We start from the raw sequence: 16,348 nt of genomic DNA, 5'->3' as shown, positions 1-16,348 counted from the left end.
TAATAGCAACAACAAGCTCATATTCACTCAACATGCAAATCAAACTTTTCAACAACAATTCAGCAACTGGTCGAGGTCTTAGACAACGACTCTCCCAAATGGCAAACTCCATGTTCTCAAAGAGAAATCTCTTATTCATCGTTTTGGTCATCATTTACTTGATGGGAGGAATGATGAATAATTTGGGAGTGCAAATTATGGGCTACTACATGCCATTGTACAATTCTGGTTTCTTATTGTATGGAACTACCTTCATGTACACCTCCTTCTTTATTGTAACTGAAATTTTCCTTTCCATTGTTGTTCAGAAACATTCATTCAAGCAAATCAAGGAAAGATGGTGTTTGTACTATAACAAGAAGTTGATCATTTGTGTTTTGGCACTTGGTTTCTTTACTGCTTTCAATGGAATTTTCGCACAGAGTGCCATTCCATTTGTTGATCCAGAATTGACTGCCATTTTGACTCAAGTTTCTGCTCCTCTCACATGGATCATGTATCCATTGATTTTGAGAAAGAAATATGATTTGGGTCAAATTGGCTGTTTCCTGCTCATTCTCTCCGGACTCCTCTTTGGTTCCATCTACTCCTATATGAATGGAACTGGCTCAGAAACCACCTTCTCAAACTCTGCCTTCTGGCTCATCATTTCCATTTGTTCTGCCATTCCAACAGCTTTTGAAACTATCTATCAAGAGGTGGCCTATGATTCCTACAAGGCACCTACCTTCATCGTCTTGGTCTATTACAATCTATTCTCATTGATTGTCTATGCTGCATGGATGTTCATGACCATGGTTCCAAACTTTGGCTCATGTAATGTTCCAGCTCACACTCCACTCTCCATGTGTTCCATGAATGCAACCACATGTTCTGCCACTCAGGTATTTGAGCAACAGGGAGAAGCATTCCAATGCTTTTTTGGGAATTATGATGTGTCTTCATGTTGTGGTGGTTGGCAAGCCACATTGTGGACATGTATATTCGTGGCTGGATACTATGTTTATTTCGTGAGTGGATCTTATCTGATTGAAAAGTTTGGATCCAATGTTTTGGCCAATTTGAATGCCTTGTTGTATCCATTGACTGCTGTTTGCTTTTGGATTAAACCATTAGTTGGACAATTTTCTAGTCAACCAACTTGGTGGATTATTGTTTCATTGATTATTATTACATTGGGAAATATTGGATATGAAGTATTCGCTCGAAAGCCACTTTATGAGATGGATCCCAAGTTTTTACCCTGGAATCACTTGAGACATGAGGTTAGTGAGGAGAAGAATCAAACGAAAGGAGGCGAACCCCATTCGAATGTTTCAATTAATGATTCTTCAGAAGTTATTGAACCAATTATTTATCATCAGAGTGATGATATTGTTTACAATGACAATGAAGGTATCACCAGCAATAATACTAATAATTTGGATAATCAACAAGATGAGGAAGAGAAGGAAAAGTATCCATTAATTAATCACAACAATAAGAATTAATGTAGATATCCATATGGAGGAATAATTTCATTCAATCATTAATTTATTAATTTGTATTATATTCAATAAAGAAGAAATTATTCCCTTACTAAATATTAAAGTTCAGATAATTGATAAATCTCAACAAATCTAATTTTGTGAGAAAGTATTATTTACAATATATTCATCAATTGGTGATGAATTATCTCAATAAGTTATTGCCTTAATCAGCAAATCCAGAACTACCTCCATAATCACATCCACCGCCTCCGCCACCATAGTCACATCCACCACCACCACCTCCACCATAATCACACCCACCTCCAGTATTCGAATCCCATCCACCACCTCCACCACTATAGTCAATATCACTGGAATAATAATTTGTACTGGTTGGCTCTTCATAGCTGGAAATATAGCTTGTTGGATTTTCGTATTTGACTTTTGGTTTAGACTCTGAGATAGGTTTGTTTCTTTGTGTTTCTTCCTTATTAGACGAAACAGGTACCTCATCTGGATTTTCTCTATCTTTTGGTTTTTTCTTCTCCTTAAAGAATTGTTTTTTCATGCAAAAATGGACGCAAACTAAACTTGCCGCCGTTACAACAATTAACAAAACAAAAAAACCCACTATACCACCAACCATTCCATATGTAAATGATGAGTCCATCTTGTCATATTGATTCTCATTAGTATTATGAGAAGAATCACAATCTTTTGAGACGAAACTGTTGATAGAAACCATTGGTTGAAATTCAGTATTGGGAGACAAGTTGCTCATGTTAAATGTTACAATTGGCATGGAATTATTTTGAATATAGAGTTGACCATTTGAAGAATTCAAAGGATAGGAATTAAATGAAGAATCGAATAGAATGGTTGTCGAAATGAAAGAGATTGGAGCATTGTCTTTGTAGTGATATCTCAATTGGGAATTGGAATTAATCACTTCAAGTTTTGGGAATGCAGAAAATGACATTCGAATAGATAATTTGGTAATGCTATTCGAAGGTGTTGCAGGACTCAAAGTAGAAACAATAAAGGAAGAGATGCTTCCTAATTCTAATTGAGACGAAATCGAATAGCCAGAATTCAAAACTTCAATTTTCCATGATGAGGAATCAATTTTGGAAAGCACATTGTATGGAAATGCTCTTCCAACTCTTGAGAAACTTCCATTAAACAAATATTCAAGATCTTCAACAATTTTCATGGATGTACATCCATCATTGTTGGTGGTTAATGTCATATTCGAAACAATGGAAGCAATCGAATAGGATTTTTGGCATTGAGTGGATGAAATTAGCATGAAAATGACCACCATCATCAGAGTGATGCTGATCATCATTAAAACACTCATATTAGTATGTTTACACATTTTTTTCTTGATTGGTCTTGTTTACTAGAAATGTGCAATGAATATTTATTAATATTTTGAGTGTTGACTTGGTGTGGGAAATAGCTTCCAAGTCGATGAAAACTTGGAACAGAGATTTCACATGAGATCATTTTGATCATTGGTGGAGGTCACCACCTATGTACTGGTGGGCACATACAGTTATTAAAATATTAATTAAATATTAAAATTCCAATTCCCAACAAGGATATTAATAGTTAATAGTAATACATGTAAAAATGAAGTTGGAACACATTTAAGTAGCTAGTGACATCAGATCTACAGCAGCGCTAGATAATCAATGCAGAATATAATTGTAATTCATGAATATGAAGAATTATTTACTGCTACTACTATTGTATTGTTCAGAGTCAGTGAAAAAGACCATAATCTCTTCATCATCCTTATATTCGTCCAAATTATTTACAAGTTCAAAAAGAATCTTATTAAACAATTCTTTTCTTTTCTCAATAATGTCCTTACTTCTAGTTCCTAACAGTGAATCAATTATTTCCTTGTATGGAAATATTAAAACTTCACCATTTTTACCCACAATCTTATCAGTCTTTCTAACAGCACACATTCTCTGGAAAAGCTTTTCAAATTGGGAATATCTCTTCTTGAGTGTGTAGGTATATGTAGATTCTTCAATCTTCATGGTAATATCAATCAAATAATAGACAGAGTGCTTGTTTTCCATTGAGGCAAAAGAAAAAATATAACCAGTCCAGGAGGCATCATTACCTTGCGCTTGAATACCTTCATACTTCTCAATAACCATATTTTCAAATTGGGTTATTTTCCTCATTTTCATTCTGAAAGAATCAAGTGCCTTCTCCTTCTCTTCTACAGTTTGAATAATTTCCTTCTCTGCACTTTTCTTATTGGAATAATCCAGACCAAATTCTATTGCCTTGTCGAGGACATAACCTCCTGCTGCAATAGGCATCAGGTAAAAGGCGCCAGAAAGCATGAACAGAGCAAAACTACCTGATGCAATTGTAATTCCAGCGCCAAGGGCCAAAATAGTGTTAGCAGTTGCACTGCCATAATCTTGTTCCATCTTGGTGTAGGCTCTGGTTCCCATTTCGAGAGGGATCAACGAGGTCTGTCCAATAATTTTACCAATACCAACCATGTATATGCCAGGAATTGAGAAAAAGTTAAATTCTGAATGAGCCAGTTTGAGATTTTTCAGAGAAATAGATTTTTGAATCGATGAATACTCTAACAAATAGTGATAGAGAACTCCTGTTGGATTATCAATTGATTGTTTCCATTTCTTATTTACAAGTCTCAATCTCAAAATTGATTTTAGCATGTTAGCAATATCGTTAGTTTTCATATCATTAGTGGTATTTAACAAGTTTGGATAATATACAAATGAAATAACCCTGTTGAGTATTGGGACCTCAGCAAGTAACACTCTCAACTCTATGAACCTTTGCCAAGAGGTGATCTCTTCTCTACAAGCAGCAACTCCAAGTTCAAATTCTTCAAAATCATGATCTCTATGTTCATTATATTCATTATTAAATAGGTGGTGATTCTGGTTATTATATTCAAATGAGCTACTGCCACCGCCACCTGTTGCATATTCAATATCAATATCATCCTCCCCATTCAAATTCCAACGAGGAGTAGTCAATCCAGACAATGCATCTTCATTAGGTGATGAACCATAATAGTATCCAGTGCTAACTATTCTCTTATTTGTTGAGACATTACTATTGGATCGACTGGATCTATTCGATGAATAACCATGAGCTGATGATCGAGGTGTGAGCACAACCTCATTCAATCCATCCAGATTCTGATTACTAGTAGGAGTTCCAGTACTAAAACCTTGTATTCTTTCCACAATAGGTGATTGAAAACCAGTAGTATGAATTGCTTGTTGATCAACAAGTTTCGGAGATGATTGTTGACCAAGTGTCAATTCTTCTTCTTCCTCTTCTTCATCATTGTCTTCCATAATTACTGGATGAAATCCCTCATCACGAATCAACAATACACTGGCACCCAAGTTATTAGTAGCCATAGCATTCACAGTTGATTCCAAATTCAAGTTAGGATAGAGCCTTGTTTGTTGTTGTTGTTGATCGGTAACAATAATAATATTTGATAATGATGGTGATGGTGTTTCTTCTTCATCGTGTGCTCGGAACATCTTTTATCGGTTAAAAGTTGATAAAAATCGAACAAAATTGAAATCGGTTTCTTTTGTTTCTATTGATGTAATAATTCTTTGAAGAAAGTTGACCTATTTTTTAATTGTTCCTAATTTTAGATTTTAATTAGTTTAAAAAATTCAATCCATCTCAAACAACGCGATGAAATGTTGAATTGGATGGAACGTGATGTACATCTTGTAATTTTTTTTCCTTAAAATCATATGCTTCTTAAAGAATATAAAAGGTTACAGCGAGCGGGGCTTGAACCCGCGACCTTAAGCGTGTTAGGCTTACGATCTAACCAACTGATCTATCGCTGCTTTCATTTTCATTCAATTATTTCACAATAATCTTACTGGATTGAAATAATAAGAGACTCTTGTAATTTTTCACTTTTCAATGAAGTGGGATAGCTCCATTTCTGACGGACAGTGCAATGTCAGATTGAAACTAACAAAAGTGTGCAATTAAGCACAACTCTGGACCCTACAAAAAATTGAGTTAATAGTAATATTGCATCCTCTAGGGGACTCCATAAAGAGGTTGTATAACAATCCTCCATTGGGTAAGTGAAATAAAAAGACTACAGCACCACAGGTTCCCAAGTTGTCTCCAACCTCAGTACTGATGTGGCTCGACGATACTTAACTTCTCAAATCGGACGGGATGAGGTGCATGAATCGTGATATGGCCGTAGCCATTAACTATTGCAAAATGTGAAATTTCTTTCAATTCCCTTGATATTTGTGCCAATATATGTATTGGATTACATGGGAATCTTACAATGATCAGGGCCTTATTTTAAAAAAGGTTATCTCACGAGCCATCTCAATAAATATCAATATTAAAAAAATTCCTTCACATTTTAAACGAAACTAAATGCAGGACCAAACTATTTGCCTTTCACATCTTCCCAACGAAGTTATTTTTCATCAAATTCTTCCATATTTCGAATATAAATGGGTATTGAACACGGCAAGATTAGTTTGCAAATATTGGAATTTAAATTACAAGTCAATTAAAACATTTCACTTTCCGATCAAATATACAGGAGATTCGAAAGGTTTAGAATTAATATTAAATGATCATTCCGAAGAGCTAGATAAAATAACGAGTTTATTCTACATTCCACATGTAATCAAGAGAAAGCTTTCTCCTAATTATTTAGAAATAGAAAGTCAATTTATTTCTAGATTGACCAACTTGAAAGAATTGATATTAGCAGATTTTTCTGAAAAATCTTTGATTAGTTACTTTTCTAATATGAAAACTTTAGAAATTGTTGACCTACAATGTTTAGAATATACTCAGGTGGTTGAATTTATGAAATGCTGTCAATCAAAAATCAAATCATTCACCATTTCCTTTAGAGATTATCGAGGTGAATTGAATTTTAATGTTGATTGGCCATTGGAAAGATTGGTAATTGGTGGCCTCAGTTTTGATTCATGGATTTCAATATTGAATAGCAAATTTTCTAAAACTTTGAAGAGTTTAAGACTTGTCCCTTCAAAAACAAAAATTGAAAATTCAGTTTTGGAATTATTTGGAAATTTGGAATCTTTGATTGAATTGGAATGTGGTGCTGTGGAGATTGAACAGGGATTGAAGGAACTCTTCAAAATTGGTGCATTGAAGAGATTAACATTACATGGTGTACATGGTCGCTCAATTGAGGAAATTGATGTACATTTACCAAAATTGGAATATTTGTCTGTTAGACATAATAATATAAAAGGAGAGTTGGATCGGCTGGGGAATTTGAAAAATCTGACAAGTTTAATTTTGAGTGATAATGATATTTTCGATGGTGGATGTTATTTGAGCTCAATTACAACTTTGAAATACTTGAATCTTTCGAATAATTCAATTGGTGATAGTTTCTTAATGGATTTCAACAAGCTCATCAATCTAACATACTTGGATTTGAATGGTAACAATATTGGCAATATTGGTGCTAATTATCTATCATCTAATATCAATATTGAACAGTTAATTCTTTCGTATAATTTAATTGGAGAGGAAGGTTTGAAAAATTATGGAACTTTACGTAAATTAAGAATTCTCAATTTGAATGGTAATAATATTAGAAACGGGTTGAAATACCTCTCTGCTTGTGAATCCTTGGATCGGCTCTCTATTTGTGCGAATCATATCAATGCCCAAGCGGTCATTGAGTTTTGCCAACTTTCTTCACATGTGAAAATTTTGCATATTTCAGACAATCCAATTGGTGATGGATTTTCTCATTTTCCATTGTTGAAACAATTAACAGAATTACTGGCAAATAATTGTGAAATTGGTGATTATGCAATTTCAGAATTTATCTCAACTGCTGCAAAGTATAAATCAAAATTCACAACAGAAATTCAACTTTCCATTACTGGCAATAATTTTACAAAACTTGCTGTGCAGAAATTTCTCAAATTTGAAAATAGAGATTACAAGATTGTAAAGCTTGTTGTTTCAGATTCCAGTTCCAGTTCAAAAGAAATTGACAAAATATTGACAAAATCTAATACCCCAACAAACAAATCCAACACATGTTTGCTATTGTAAAGTTGAAAAATAAACAAATGAAACTCGGAACTTGCACTTCAATTTGAAGACAAAAAAAAATGGCACAACATCTCCCAGCAGAGCTCATCAATCTGATCATGGAATTTTGTGATCAGTATGAAATTATTCACTTTACAGCGGTCTGTAGATGTTGGCATGAATGCATAGAGGTGAGACAGTTAAAGTTTAGCTCCAGATTAATGATCGATCGGTGGATGGAATGCAGACGATGGTTTAATACATGTTTATCATCATCACATTCATTGGTGTGTGGTTATACATCAAATAGAGTTGGAGTAGCTTTACAAAAAATTACAAAACCTTTTGAAAATTTGAAAATTGTAAAATTATATGGACAGGAGCTACCTTCCCAAGAGAGATTAAATTCTGAAGGTGTTGCTGCATTATTTAACTGTGGAGCTTTTGAGAATGTGGAAGAATGGCACTTGGAATCACAAAATATTAGATCAACATCTTTTCTGAAAGGTCATGAAAAAAAGATTAGAGTGTTGAACTTAAATGACAATGATATTGAAATGTTAGAGTTGGAATATTTTACAAAATTAAAGGAATTACATTTGAGATGCAACAATTTACATTCACCTTCCATCATTCAACAAATATCGGAATGTAAATCACAATTGACATGTTTGGATTTATCAATGAATAGCTTTAGTTTGCAGCATGTTGAATTAATAGCAGCCAATGAAACCTTGAATCACAGTTTGAGAAAGTTAAATCTTTCTGGAAGTGAATTTTCTGGTCCAGTTTTGAAATTACTAAGCAGATTTACAAATCTTACTCACCTCACCTTAAAGTGGATGTATTGCACTAATCCAACTGATGTTAATCTCTCCAGTGATGTTGCAAAATTCGTTGCATGTTTGGCCAAATTAACAAGTTTGAACTTTGCCAACAACAAAACAATGCTAACCAGAATTTTGAAAGCAATATCCAATAGCTCTTCAATGAAGAATTTGACCTATTTGAATTTGAGTTCTTCAGGAGTGAAGGAAGAGGACCTAATAGAGTTGAGTTCTTCCTCTTATGTGAAAAATTTGACATTTCTTGACCTATCTGTAAATTGTTTAGGATTTCGAGGTATCAATTCACTTGCCAAAAGTCAAAATATGACAAATCTGACCTATCTGGATGTATCTTGTAATTTGTTTGGATATGAAGGAAGACAGGCAATTGCTGAAAGTGAAGTTTTAAATAATTTAAAGTACTTGTACATTATTGCACCATCCTCTTCGTACATTGATGCCATAAAATATACCAAGAAAACAGGTGAAATTGTTTATCAGCGAAGGTCCTATGACAGGTACTGATTAACTTATTAATCGGTTTCTCCGTAATATATATTCTCATTGAACCCATCTCGTTCCTTCTCTTTATAATTTTGATAATGTTCAAATCTTGTCATATTCAGCAAATCACCAACAAGGGATCCCTTATAGAAATAACGTTGTAATGAGTTTAAAAAGTCCTCAGTTACTAATTCTCTGTCTAATGAGAAAACTAACCCAGGGGTGTTATTACAAGCAATTTCCAAAAACTCCAAATCTTGGTTATAGGGAGAAAAGTCTGAATCCAAGATGAAATTTGTTGATTCTGATTCCTTCCAGCAGTATAATATAAAATCCCTATCTTGTTTCAATTCCTCACTCAAAATCTTGAAAATGTTAAATCTCTTTTTAATAGCAGCCTTGATTACATCTATATCTTTTTTCAAGTGTTCTGGAAGCACATTAAAGGCCTTTAAAGCGTCAATTTGGTGTCCATTGAATAGCTTCAAAGCTACCTCCTTCGAATCAAATGTGAAAAGGTGTTCCTTTTTCAAATTAAATAAAAATGCTGGACATAGCCGAAAGATGGCTTCGAGAACTTGTGGAGTCTGTAGATTGGAATCTCCCTTAATTTCTTGTTTAACATCATAATTATTTTCGAGAAAATGGATGGCAAGCTCTGGTGTTCTCAATTCTTCTGGCACATTCCAAAAATGTTTGAAATAATGAACTAATTCGCTATCAACTAGCTCGTCTGGAAAATCATTTGCGCTAAGATATCGTGAGAGTTTGCAATATTTCAAAGCCAGCTCTTTATCTTTTAAAGAGTGATGCGCATGATAAAAATTGGTAATATCCAACGAACATGCCAAATCAAATAATTCCTTATCTTTTTTCAAACGATCAGACACACTTCTGTAAATACGTGGTCTCCTCATGATTAGTTCTCTGATAAAATTAATATCATCACGTATAATCTCAGGCATATATCCAAATGCTTCAGGATTGGCAACAACAAGCTTTTTCATCAATTCCAAATCATTCTTGAATTTATCAGGTAAGCACGAAAGAATATCGCTATGATATCTGGAGATTTTCACTAGGTCAGAAAAATTCTCACTCAATTTTTCCATGTCGAATGGATTATAGGATTCATACATGTTGCTAGTCATTTTCAAATAGCCCTTCCATCCTCCATCTATCGTATCAGTAGTTCCATAGGTTGAAATATCCATAGCCATCCAACCCTGTTCCAAATTTATGTAAATTTGTGTTGGCTCATAATCATCGAAGACTCCACCAATAATTACTTTTCCAAAAAGACCAAGACTCCACGATTTGAATGGTCTCAATGAATTTGTATAATGTAAATTTGTCAAATCTTGTGAATGGGCAGGTCTTCCATCAATAATCTTGATAAATTCTCGTAAATGAAAAGGAAATTTCTGGCCCATTCTCTCCTCTACCAACTGAATATCTTCCTCTCTGACACCCTGTGAAGATGATGAGGACAAGAATAAAGGATGTTTCAAATATTTAGATTCCAACTCTAATTGTTCTCTAATCTTTCTCTTCTCCATCCGAATACAAAGCTCTCGGAATGAGAGACAAACCCTTTCAAATTTACTACAATCACATTCCAAGCCATTGTCATCATCTAGAAAGTGATAAATTTCTTCCCACAACTCTGGCAAAATCGCATCAAAAGGTTCCTTCATCTTCTTCAAAATATTATTTTTCTATTTATCTTAATCAAATCATCAACAAGCTTAACGGTAATATTTTTTTAAAATTTTATTACAATTTCATTTGATGACGCACTTTCCATGTCATGAAGATTTTTCATCATAGAGGAAATATTAAAACTCCGAGATTGCATCCTCATCATTATTCGCATCATCGTAACAGATAATTTTCAAATAATAATCAAAAGGAAGAAATTCTTTAATTAAAAAATGTTCACCAGCTTTCGTGCAATGGTGTCCAACACCATCAACAGTCCCACTTCCTTAGGAGGTAGTAGTAATAGACTTTCAGGTTTAATGTCCTCTCCAAACTCTGTTTCCTCTCCACAGGGAACGATTCGTCAATCATTTGAGAATATTTTGCAATTTGTTGGTAATAATCGGAAATTGATCGAGTTGAAGGATGCTTGTGTATTAGTAGTTGGTTTGTATTTATTATATCTTCATTGATTAATAATATTATATTTAAATAATCATTTATTTAATATATTACGGAATTTCAAATCATCATTACCATCATCAACAATAACAATGAATATGGAATATTGAAAATTAATAGAACATTTGAAAGTTTGTGAGAATAACTTTGAAGTAGAACGAGATTTAATTCAAAATCCGAACATGTACTTTAAAGTATTGAATTTGAGTTGTAAAACAAAACAAGCAAATATTATCATGATTGCCTTGGATTTATTACAACAATTCATGGAAAAGAATTATATCAATTTTTATACAAAATTTGATGAAAACTTGTTGATTACCGATGTCATGATGAGAACTCTCTCTGAATGTGTTGATATTTCTAATCAGGATGAAAGTTTGCAATTGCAATTTTTGAAAACTATTCTTACTGCAATTAGTTCATGTCATTTGAGTGGAAAGAGTTTGTTGATTGGAGTTAAAGTTTGTTTGAGTGTTCACTTTGTTTCAAAGAATGAAACTAATACCTTCTCTGTTTTGAAACAAGTACTTCATATGGTGATTAATAGAATGGATGAAGGAGCTGAGAATCCAATTGCTCATATCAGTGATTTGGTTGATGCAATGCTTTTGGAATTTGCCAATGAAACTGGTTCAGATGTAAAGGATGAAGATCGTCACACTCATAAGGAATTGACTGAACTTACTCAAAAACAAAGAGATGCCATTCTTGTTTTTAAATATCTTTCTGCATCAGTTTCTAAAGATTTTACAAATGGGTGAGTTTTTTATTTCAATAATATCAAATCTAATACTTTAATTTATGATGGAATAGCCCATTTGATGAAAAGGCAAAATTGACCTATATTGACTTATTAACAGATGTCTTTAAGAATTGTGGAAGAAAGTTACTCTCTCATCAAAGAGTTTTTGAACAAGTCAAATCCATTGTTTGCCAAACATTATTAATTAACTTGGTGCATTGTAAATCTACTCAAATAGTACTTTCAGCATTGGGTCTCTATCAATTATTAATGGAAAATTTCCTCGCAGAAATGCAATATGAAATTTACATTCTCTTCTTCAATTTGATTAGAATGATCAAGAGTAAGACCCTCAGTCCAACATTCAAGAATCTTGTACTTTCATTCTTGAAGAATATTACCTCAAATGGCGAATTGATTATGAGATTATATGTAAATTTTGATTGTAAGGTTGAAAAGAGAAATATTTTGGAAAGATTAATGAATGCCCTTGTTTGGATGGTTCAAGAATATACCATTCAAAACGATGTCAATCAAACTATGGCTATCAAAAAATCTGCCTTGACCATTTTCAATTCCATGCTTGGCTCTTTGGTTAATGTTAAAGAAAAAGAAAACATCAAACCAAACACAACACTTACAGAAAGAAAAAAGCTCAAAAGGGGTGTTGAATTATTCAATGAAAATCTCAAGAAGGGATTGGAATATTTCCACCAGATTGGGCGCCTACCAGACAAGTCATTGGATATCACTCAATATGAATTGGAACTTGCAACATTGTTCAATACTATACCAGGATTTTCTAAACACAAAGTTGGTGAATATTTTGCTTCTCCAAAGAATTTTGGTGTTTTGAAAAAGTACATTGATATGCAATCATTTTCTGGAATTTTATTTGAAAAGGCTCTCAGAAAAACTCTTGATCTATTCATGCTTCCAAAGGAAAGTCAAGAAATTAACAGAGTAATTGAATGTTTTGCTGAAAAGTATCAGAATGATAACCCAGATTTGCTGGAAACTGAATTTAAAAATCCATCAGCTTGCTTTGTGTTTACCATTTCTGTAGTCATGCTCAATACAGAAATACACAATGCTGCCATGAAGGCCCTTTGTAATTCTACTGTAGAGTCGTTCGTTGAGAGAAATAGTCTCACTGATGCTAGTTGCATTAGCAGAGAATATCAGGAAAGAGTTTACAAAAACTTGCAAGATAATGAAATCAAATTAAGTGAAGATACTTTGGCCATATTTGATGAGGCAGATGCTGAAATTGATGCTGTAGAGCAAGGAATTATAAAGTCCATGAAAAAGTACACATCAGAACCATTCATCATTGAAGAAGATTTTGGACATAATACAATTATTAGCTTAATGTTGGAATCCTTCAGTTCAACCATCATCAATTTGGTCAAGTCTGTTTTCGATAATGAAAAGTTGAGTGGTGAGATGCATGAGCTTGTTTTAAAGATTTTGCTCAACGCCACCAAATGCTCCTTCAATGTTGATTCACCACTGAGAAAGGCATTGATTGGATGTCTTACTGAATGCACTGGACTCAAGAGTCAATTACGGGCAAGACATGTCGAAGCATTGAAACTCTTGTTAGAATTGGCAGAGACAGAAGGAAACAATATCAAAGATGCCTGGAGTGATATCATTGACATTATTGCAGAAATTGATAGATTGCACATTTTTGATACTGTCGATAAAACCCCAATGCTCAAAGCCATAGATCCTGACATTGTCGATAGAATTGTGTTTAATTGTGAAAAATTGAGTGAGGAATCTCTTACCTTCTACATTGAAGGATTGTGTAAGAAGAAGAGTACCAATCTCATCTTTTACTTGAAGAAAGTTATTGAGAGCTTGTATTTGAACATGCACCGTATCAATACCATTTTGGATACCTTGTGGGAGAGTCATATTTGTCCATTCATTTCACAAATTGCCAGCTCCAAGAATACCACCCTTGCTCTTTATTGTATTGACTCATTGTGCAAGTTGTGCATGAAACTTTTAGAACAAGAGTCCATCATTGATTACCAACAACAATTCTTGCAACCATTCACTCGTATCTATCAAACTTGTTTGGATAAGGAAGTTAGAAAATTAGTCACTCAATCCGTTCATCAAATTGTGCTTGTCAGATCTTCATTTATCAAACCAGGTTGGAAGGAATTGTTCGGCATGCTCTCCATGACAGCTGGCTTTGCAGCCACTGAAAATGAAGCTTTCAATGTCCTTCGTTGTATTGTGCAAGAAGGTGAACATTTTGAAAATGTTCAAAAGAATAATGCATTCAGTAACTTGATCAATTGCCTCAGTCAATTTGCCAGTGAAGTAACCTGCAAGTTGTCTGTAGAAGCTATTGAACTCATTCAGAAATCTAGCGAGAAGATGGAGGAGGTTGATTTCTTGGGACAGTGGTACCAAATTCTTTCAAGCTATGCAACTGTTGTCTCTAATGATAATAGAGAGGAAGTACAAATTAAAGCATTTAAAGCTTTGCATGCAGCTCTCCTCGAAACTGCCCTTCCTTCTAAATTGTCAAAAGAGAATTGGAATGTAATTTTCAAAGGAGTTTTATTACCAATATTCGACCAATTCAAGGATGATAATACCAATAATGTTTGGGTACAAAGAGTTGGTGATGACTCTATCAAGTTATTGATAACAGCTTTTACTTCTTACTTTTCTGATAATAGTGCAGCTTTGAAATCCATTTTTGAAATTTTACCAACCTGTTTCAGAAAGGAAAGCAAAGAATTCAAGAGCTTGAAATTAGTTACAGTTGGCTGTTCAAATTTACTCTTATTCATTGACTTGTTTGGAGAAAATTTTACTGAGGAATGCTGGATGAATGTTTGTGAAATAATCAAGAATCTTTTAACAGAAAATGTAAACTCATTATGTGGAGAGATTTCAGATAGCAATTTGTGTAGAAGTGAAGTAATCAAGACTGTCAAATCTATCAAGGATTATCTACTCAAAAACAACAAGATTGACTCTATTGTTCAACATTTGATTGATAGTCTCACCTCATGTTATACTGATTATCATTCCTACAATGTTGAAAAATCTACAAACTGCAGTATTGATGTAGAAATTCAATCCTTGACACTTGTATTCGAATCCTACTTTACCATTTATCATTCCATCAATGAGAAGGAGGAAGGATTCATTTCCACCATTAATACCATCTTCCAACAATACTCCTCTCTCATTGTGAAATCTCCATCCGATTACTATTTCACAACTTTTAACGATCTTGTCGATATTCTCTTGGAAAGATATACTGAACTAAAGGATGAACAATTCCTAAAACATTGGAAGATCCTCCACGTGTCCTTCTGTAGCATGATTATGAGCAAGAATGAAAAAACCAGAACATTAACACAAGCACTCTTCCTCAAGTTTAGTAAATTGGTTATTTAATCTTCGTATTCACCATAATAATGTTTATTAGAAATTATTTCCAACGTCCTTGCACTTTTCCACCATTCGAATTGCTGCCTTATCTGTAGGATCTTTCATCGCATGTTGACTAAACTTTTCCAAAGCCAATTCGAAATCTCCTTCCAAGAAATGCTCAACTCCCTGATTATACAGTGTCCACTTTTGTTTCTTCTCCTTCTCTTGCAATTCGTATAACCATTCATCATCTTGAACATGATTGGAAACTCCCAACTCGTGCACAGAACCTCTCGTCATACAATTAACCATCTCATCATTGTTACTATTTCTATTAGTGGCTGAGCTTGACATGACGAGTGAATCATTGAGAAATTGTTGGAAATCCAAAAATCTTGTCTGGAATGAAACGTCAATCTTTTCCTTGATTTTGTCAGAACAAACAATTGAAATGTCAAGAGAATCGGCAAGTTCAATCATTTCGGATAGATTGGTCTTGCCACTTCCAAGTATGGTGAAGGCCTTACTGTCATTCGTTCCAATATTACCAACGTGACTTTGAACAGAGTGGATGGCCATTCGAAAGGTCAAATCTTCCAGTAAGAATGGTTTCTTCTTGAAACTTTCCAAATTTTTCCATTTCGAATACTTGAGTTTGAGTAATCTTTCTTCTAAGGCTCGAGAAAGAGTAGCTGCCTTCTCTTCATGATTCGTCTGATTGGATGAAGCGTTAATGGAAATGTAAATATTGTCATTTTCCAAACCAGAAACATGAACACCATATAGCTTACTGCTCACAGTAATAGTTTCGAATATTTCACTTAGAATCTTGGTAACATTTTCGTATTCTGTATTTCCCAACAATTCGTTAAGGCCTTTTATCCTTAATTGAATAACAGTAAAAGTTCTCTTTTCCAAATAAAGAGCAAATCGATTAATATCTTTCGAATATCTCTTTCTTGACGATTGATTCGATGAGTGCTTTGATGAATGAGCACCCATCCTTGATTCTTTCGAATTTCCACTTTCCATCGAGTTTCGTTCAGAGCTAGATCTCATACTTTCCTCCACCTTTCCTGAAGCAGCTTTAACTCCTCCAACTTTCTCCTCCTCATTACCTG

General features: G+C 33.9%; 7 protein-coding genes and 1 non-coding gene across 8 annotated transcripts; 4 read left to right on the top strand and 4 right to left on the bottom strand.

The window, feature by feature from the left end:
* Nucleotides 1–32: 32 nt before the first annotated feature.
* Nucleotides 33–1,490, top strand: NAEGRDRAFT_52481 (uncharacterized protein; the record flags this gene model as incomplete). The annotated part of the gene is made up of 1 exon (XM_002672113.1): nucleotides 33–1,490. The coding sequence occupies one exon, from the start codon at nucleotides 33–35 to the stop codon at nucleotides 1,488–1,490; it is 1,458 nt and encodes a 485-aa protein (XP_002672159.1).
* Nucleotides 1,491–1,692: 202 nt separating this feature from the next.
* Nucleotides 1,693–2,793, bottom strand: NAEGRDRAFT_52480 (uncharacterized protein; the record flags this gene model as incomplete). Its single annotated transcript, XM_002672057.1, has 1 exon — nucleotides 1,693–2,793. The coding sequence occupies one exon, from the start codon at nucleotides 2,791–2,793 to the stop codon at nucleotides 1,693–1,695; it is 1,101 nt and encodes a 366-aa protein (XP_002672103.1).
* Nucleotides 2,794–3,190: 397 nt separating this feature from the next.
* Nucleotides 3,191–5,237, bottom strand: NAEGRDRAFT_59289 (PX-domain-containing protein). The gene has a single exon (XM_002672056.1). The coding sequence runs from the start codon at nucleotides 5,033–5,035 to the stop codon at nucleotides 3,203–3,205; it is 1,833 nt and encodes a 610-aa protein (XP_002672102.1). The 5' UTR covers nucleotides 5,036–5,237; the 3' UTR covers nucleotides 3,191–3,202.
* A 48-nt stretch (nucleotides 5,238–5,285) lies between these two features.
* On the bottom strand, nucleotides 5,286–5,359 carry NAEGRDRAFT_t611. Its single transcript has one exon. It is a non-coding gene; the product is annotated as a tRNA-Val (tRNA).
* A 943-nt stretch (nucleotides 5,360–6,302) lies between these two features.
* Nucleotides 6,303–7,598, top strand: NAEGRDRAFT_52478 (uncharacterized protein; the record flags this gene model as incomplete). The annotated part of the gene is made up of 1 exon (XM_002672112.1): nucleotides 6,303–7,598. One exon carries the CDS (start codon nucleotides 6,303–6,305, stop codon nucleotides 7,596–7,598), a length of 1,296 nt encoding a protein of 431 aa, XP_002672158.1.
* A 59-nt stretch (nucleotides 7,599–7,657) lies between these two features.
* NAEGRDRAFT_72850 (uncharacterized protein) lies at nucleotides 7,658–8,763 on the top strand (the record flags this gene model as incomplete). Its single annotated transcript, XM_002672111.1, has 2 exons — nucleotides 7,658–8,628; nucleotides 8,691–8,763. 2 exons carry the CDS (start codon nucleotides 7,658–7,660, stop codon nucleotides 8,761–8,763), a joined length of 1,044 nt encoding a protein of 347 aa, XP_002672157.1.
* A 174-nt stretch (nucleotides 8,764–8,937) lies between these two features.
* Nucleotides 8,938–10,612, bottom strand: NAEGRDRAFT_81322 (uncharacterized protein; the record flags this gene model as incomplete). Its single annotated transcript, XM_002672055.1, has 1 exon — nucleotides 8,938–10,612. Exon 1 carries the CDS (start codon nucleotides 10,603–10,605, stop codon nucleotides 8,938–8,940), a length of 1,668 nt encoding a protein of 555 aa, XP_002672101.1. The 5' UTR covers nucleotides 10,606–10,612.
* A 230-nt stretch (nucleotides 10,613–10,842) lies between these two features.
* NAEGRDRAFT_81321 (SEC7 domain-containing protein) lies at nucleotides 10,843–15,255 on the top strand (the record flags this gene model as incomplete). The annotated part of the gene is made up of 3 exons (XM_002672110.1): nucleotides 10,843–11,056; nucleotides 11,192–11,831; nucleotides 11,888–15,255. The coding sequence occupies 3 exons, from the start codon at nucleotides 10,843–10,845 to the stop codon at nucleotides 15,249–15,251; spliced, it is 4,218 nt and encodes a 1,405-aa protein (XP_002672156.1). The 3' UTR covers nucleotides 15,252–15,255.
* Between the last annotated feature and the right edge of the window lie 1,093 nt (nucleotides 15,256–16,348).

Source organism: Naegleria gruberi (genome assembly GCF_000004985.1).
Source record: "Naegleria gruberi genomic scaffold NAEGRscaffold_56, whole genome shotgun sequence".
In the NCBI taxonomy this organism is placed as follows: domain Eukaryota; phylum Heterolobosea; class Eutetramitea; order Acrasida; family Naegleriidae; genus Naegleria; species Naegleria gruberi.
The sequence above is the reverse complement of the archived record's forward strand: the minus strand, read 5'-3'. Positions and strand labels throughout refer to the sequence as shown.

Excerpts from the sequence above, each read along its gene's own strand:
- NAEGRDRAFT_59289 (XM_002672056.1), bottom strand. The coding sequence starts at position 5,035 with ATGTTCCGAGCACACGATGAAGAAGAAACACCATCACCATCATTATCA.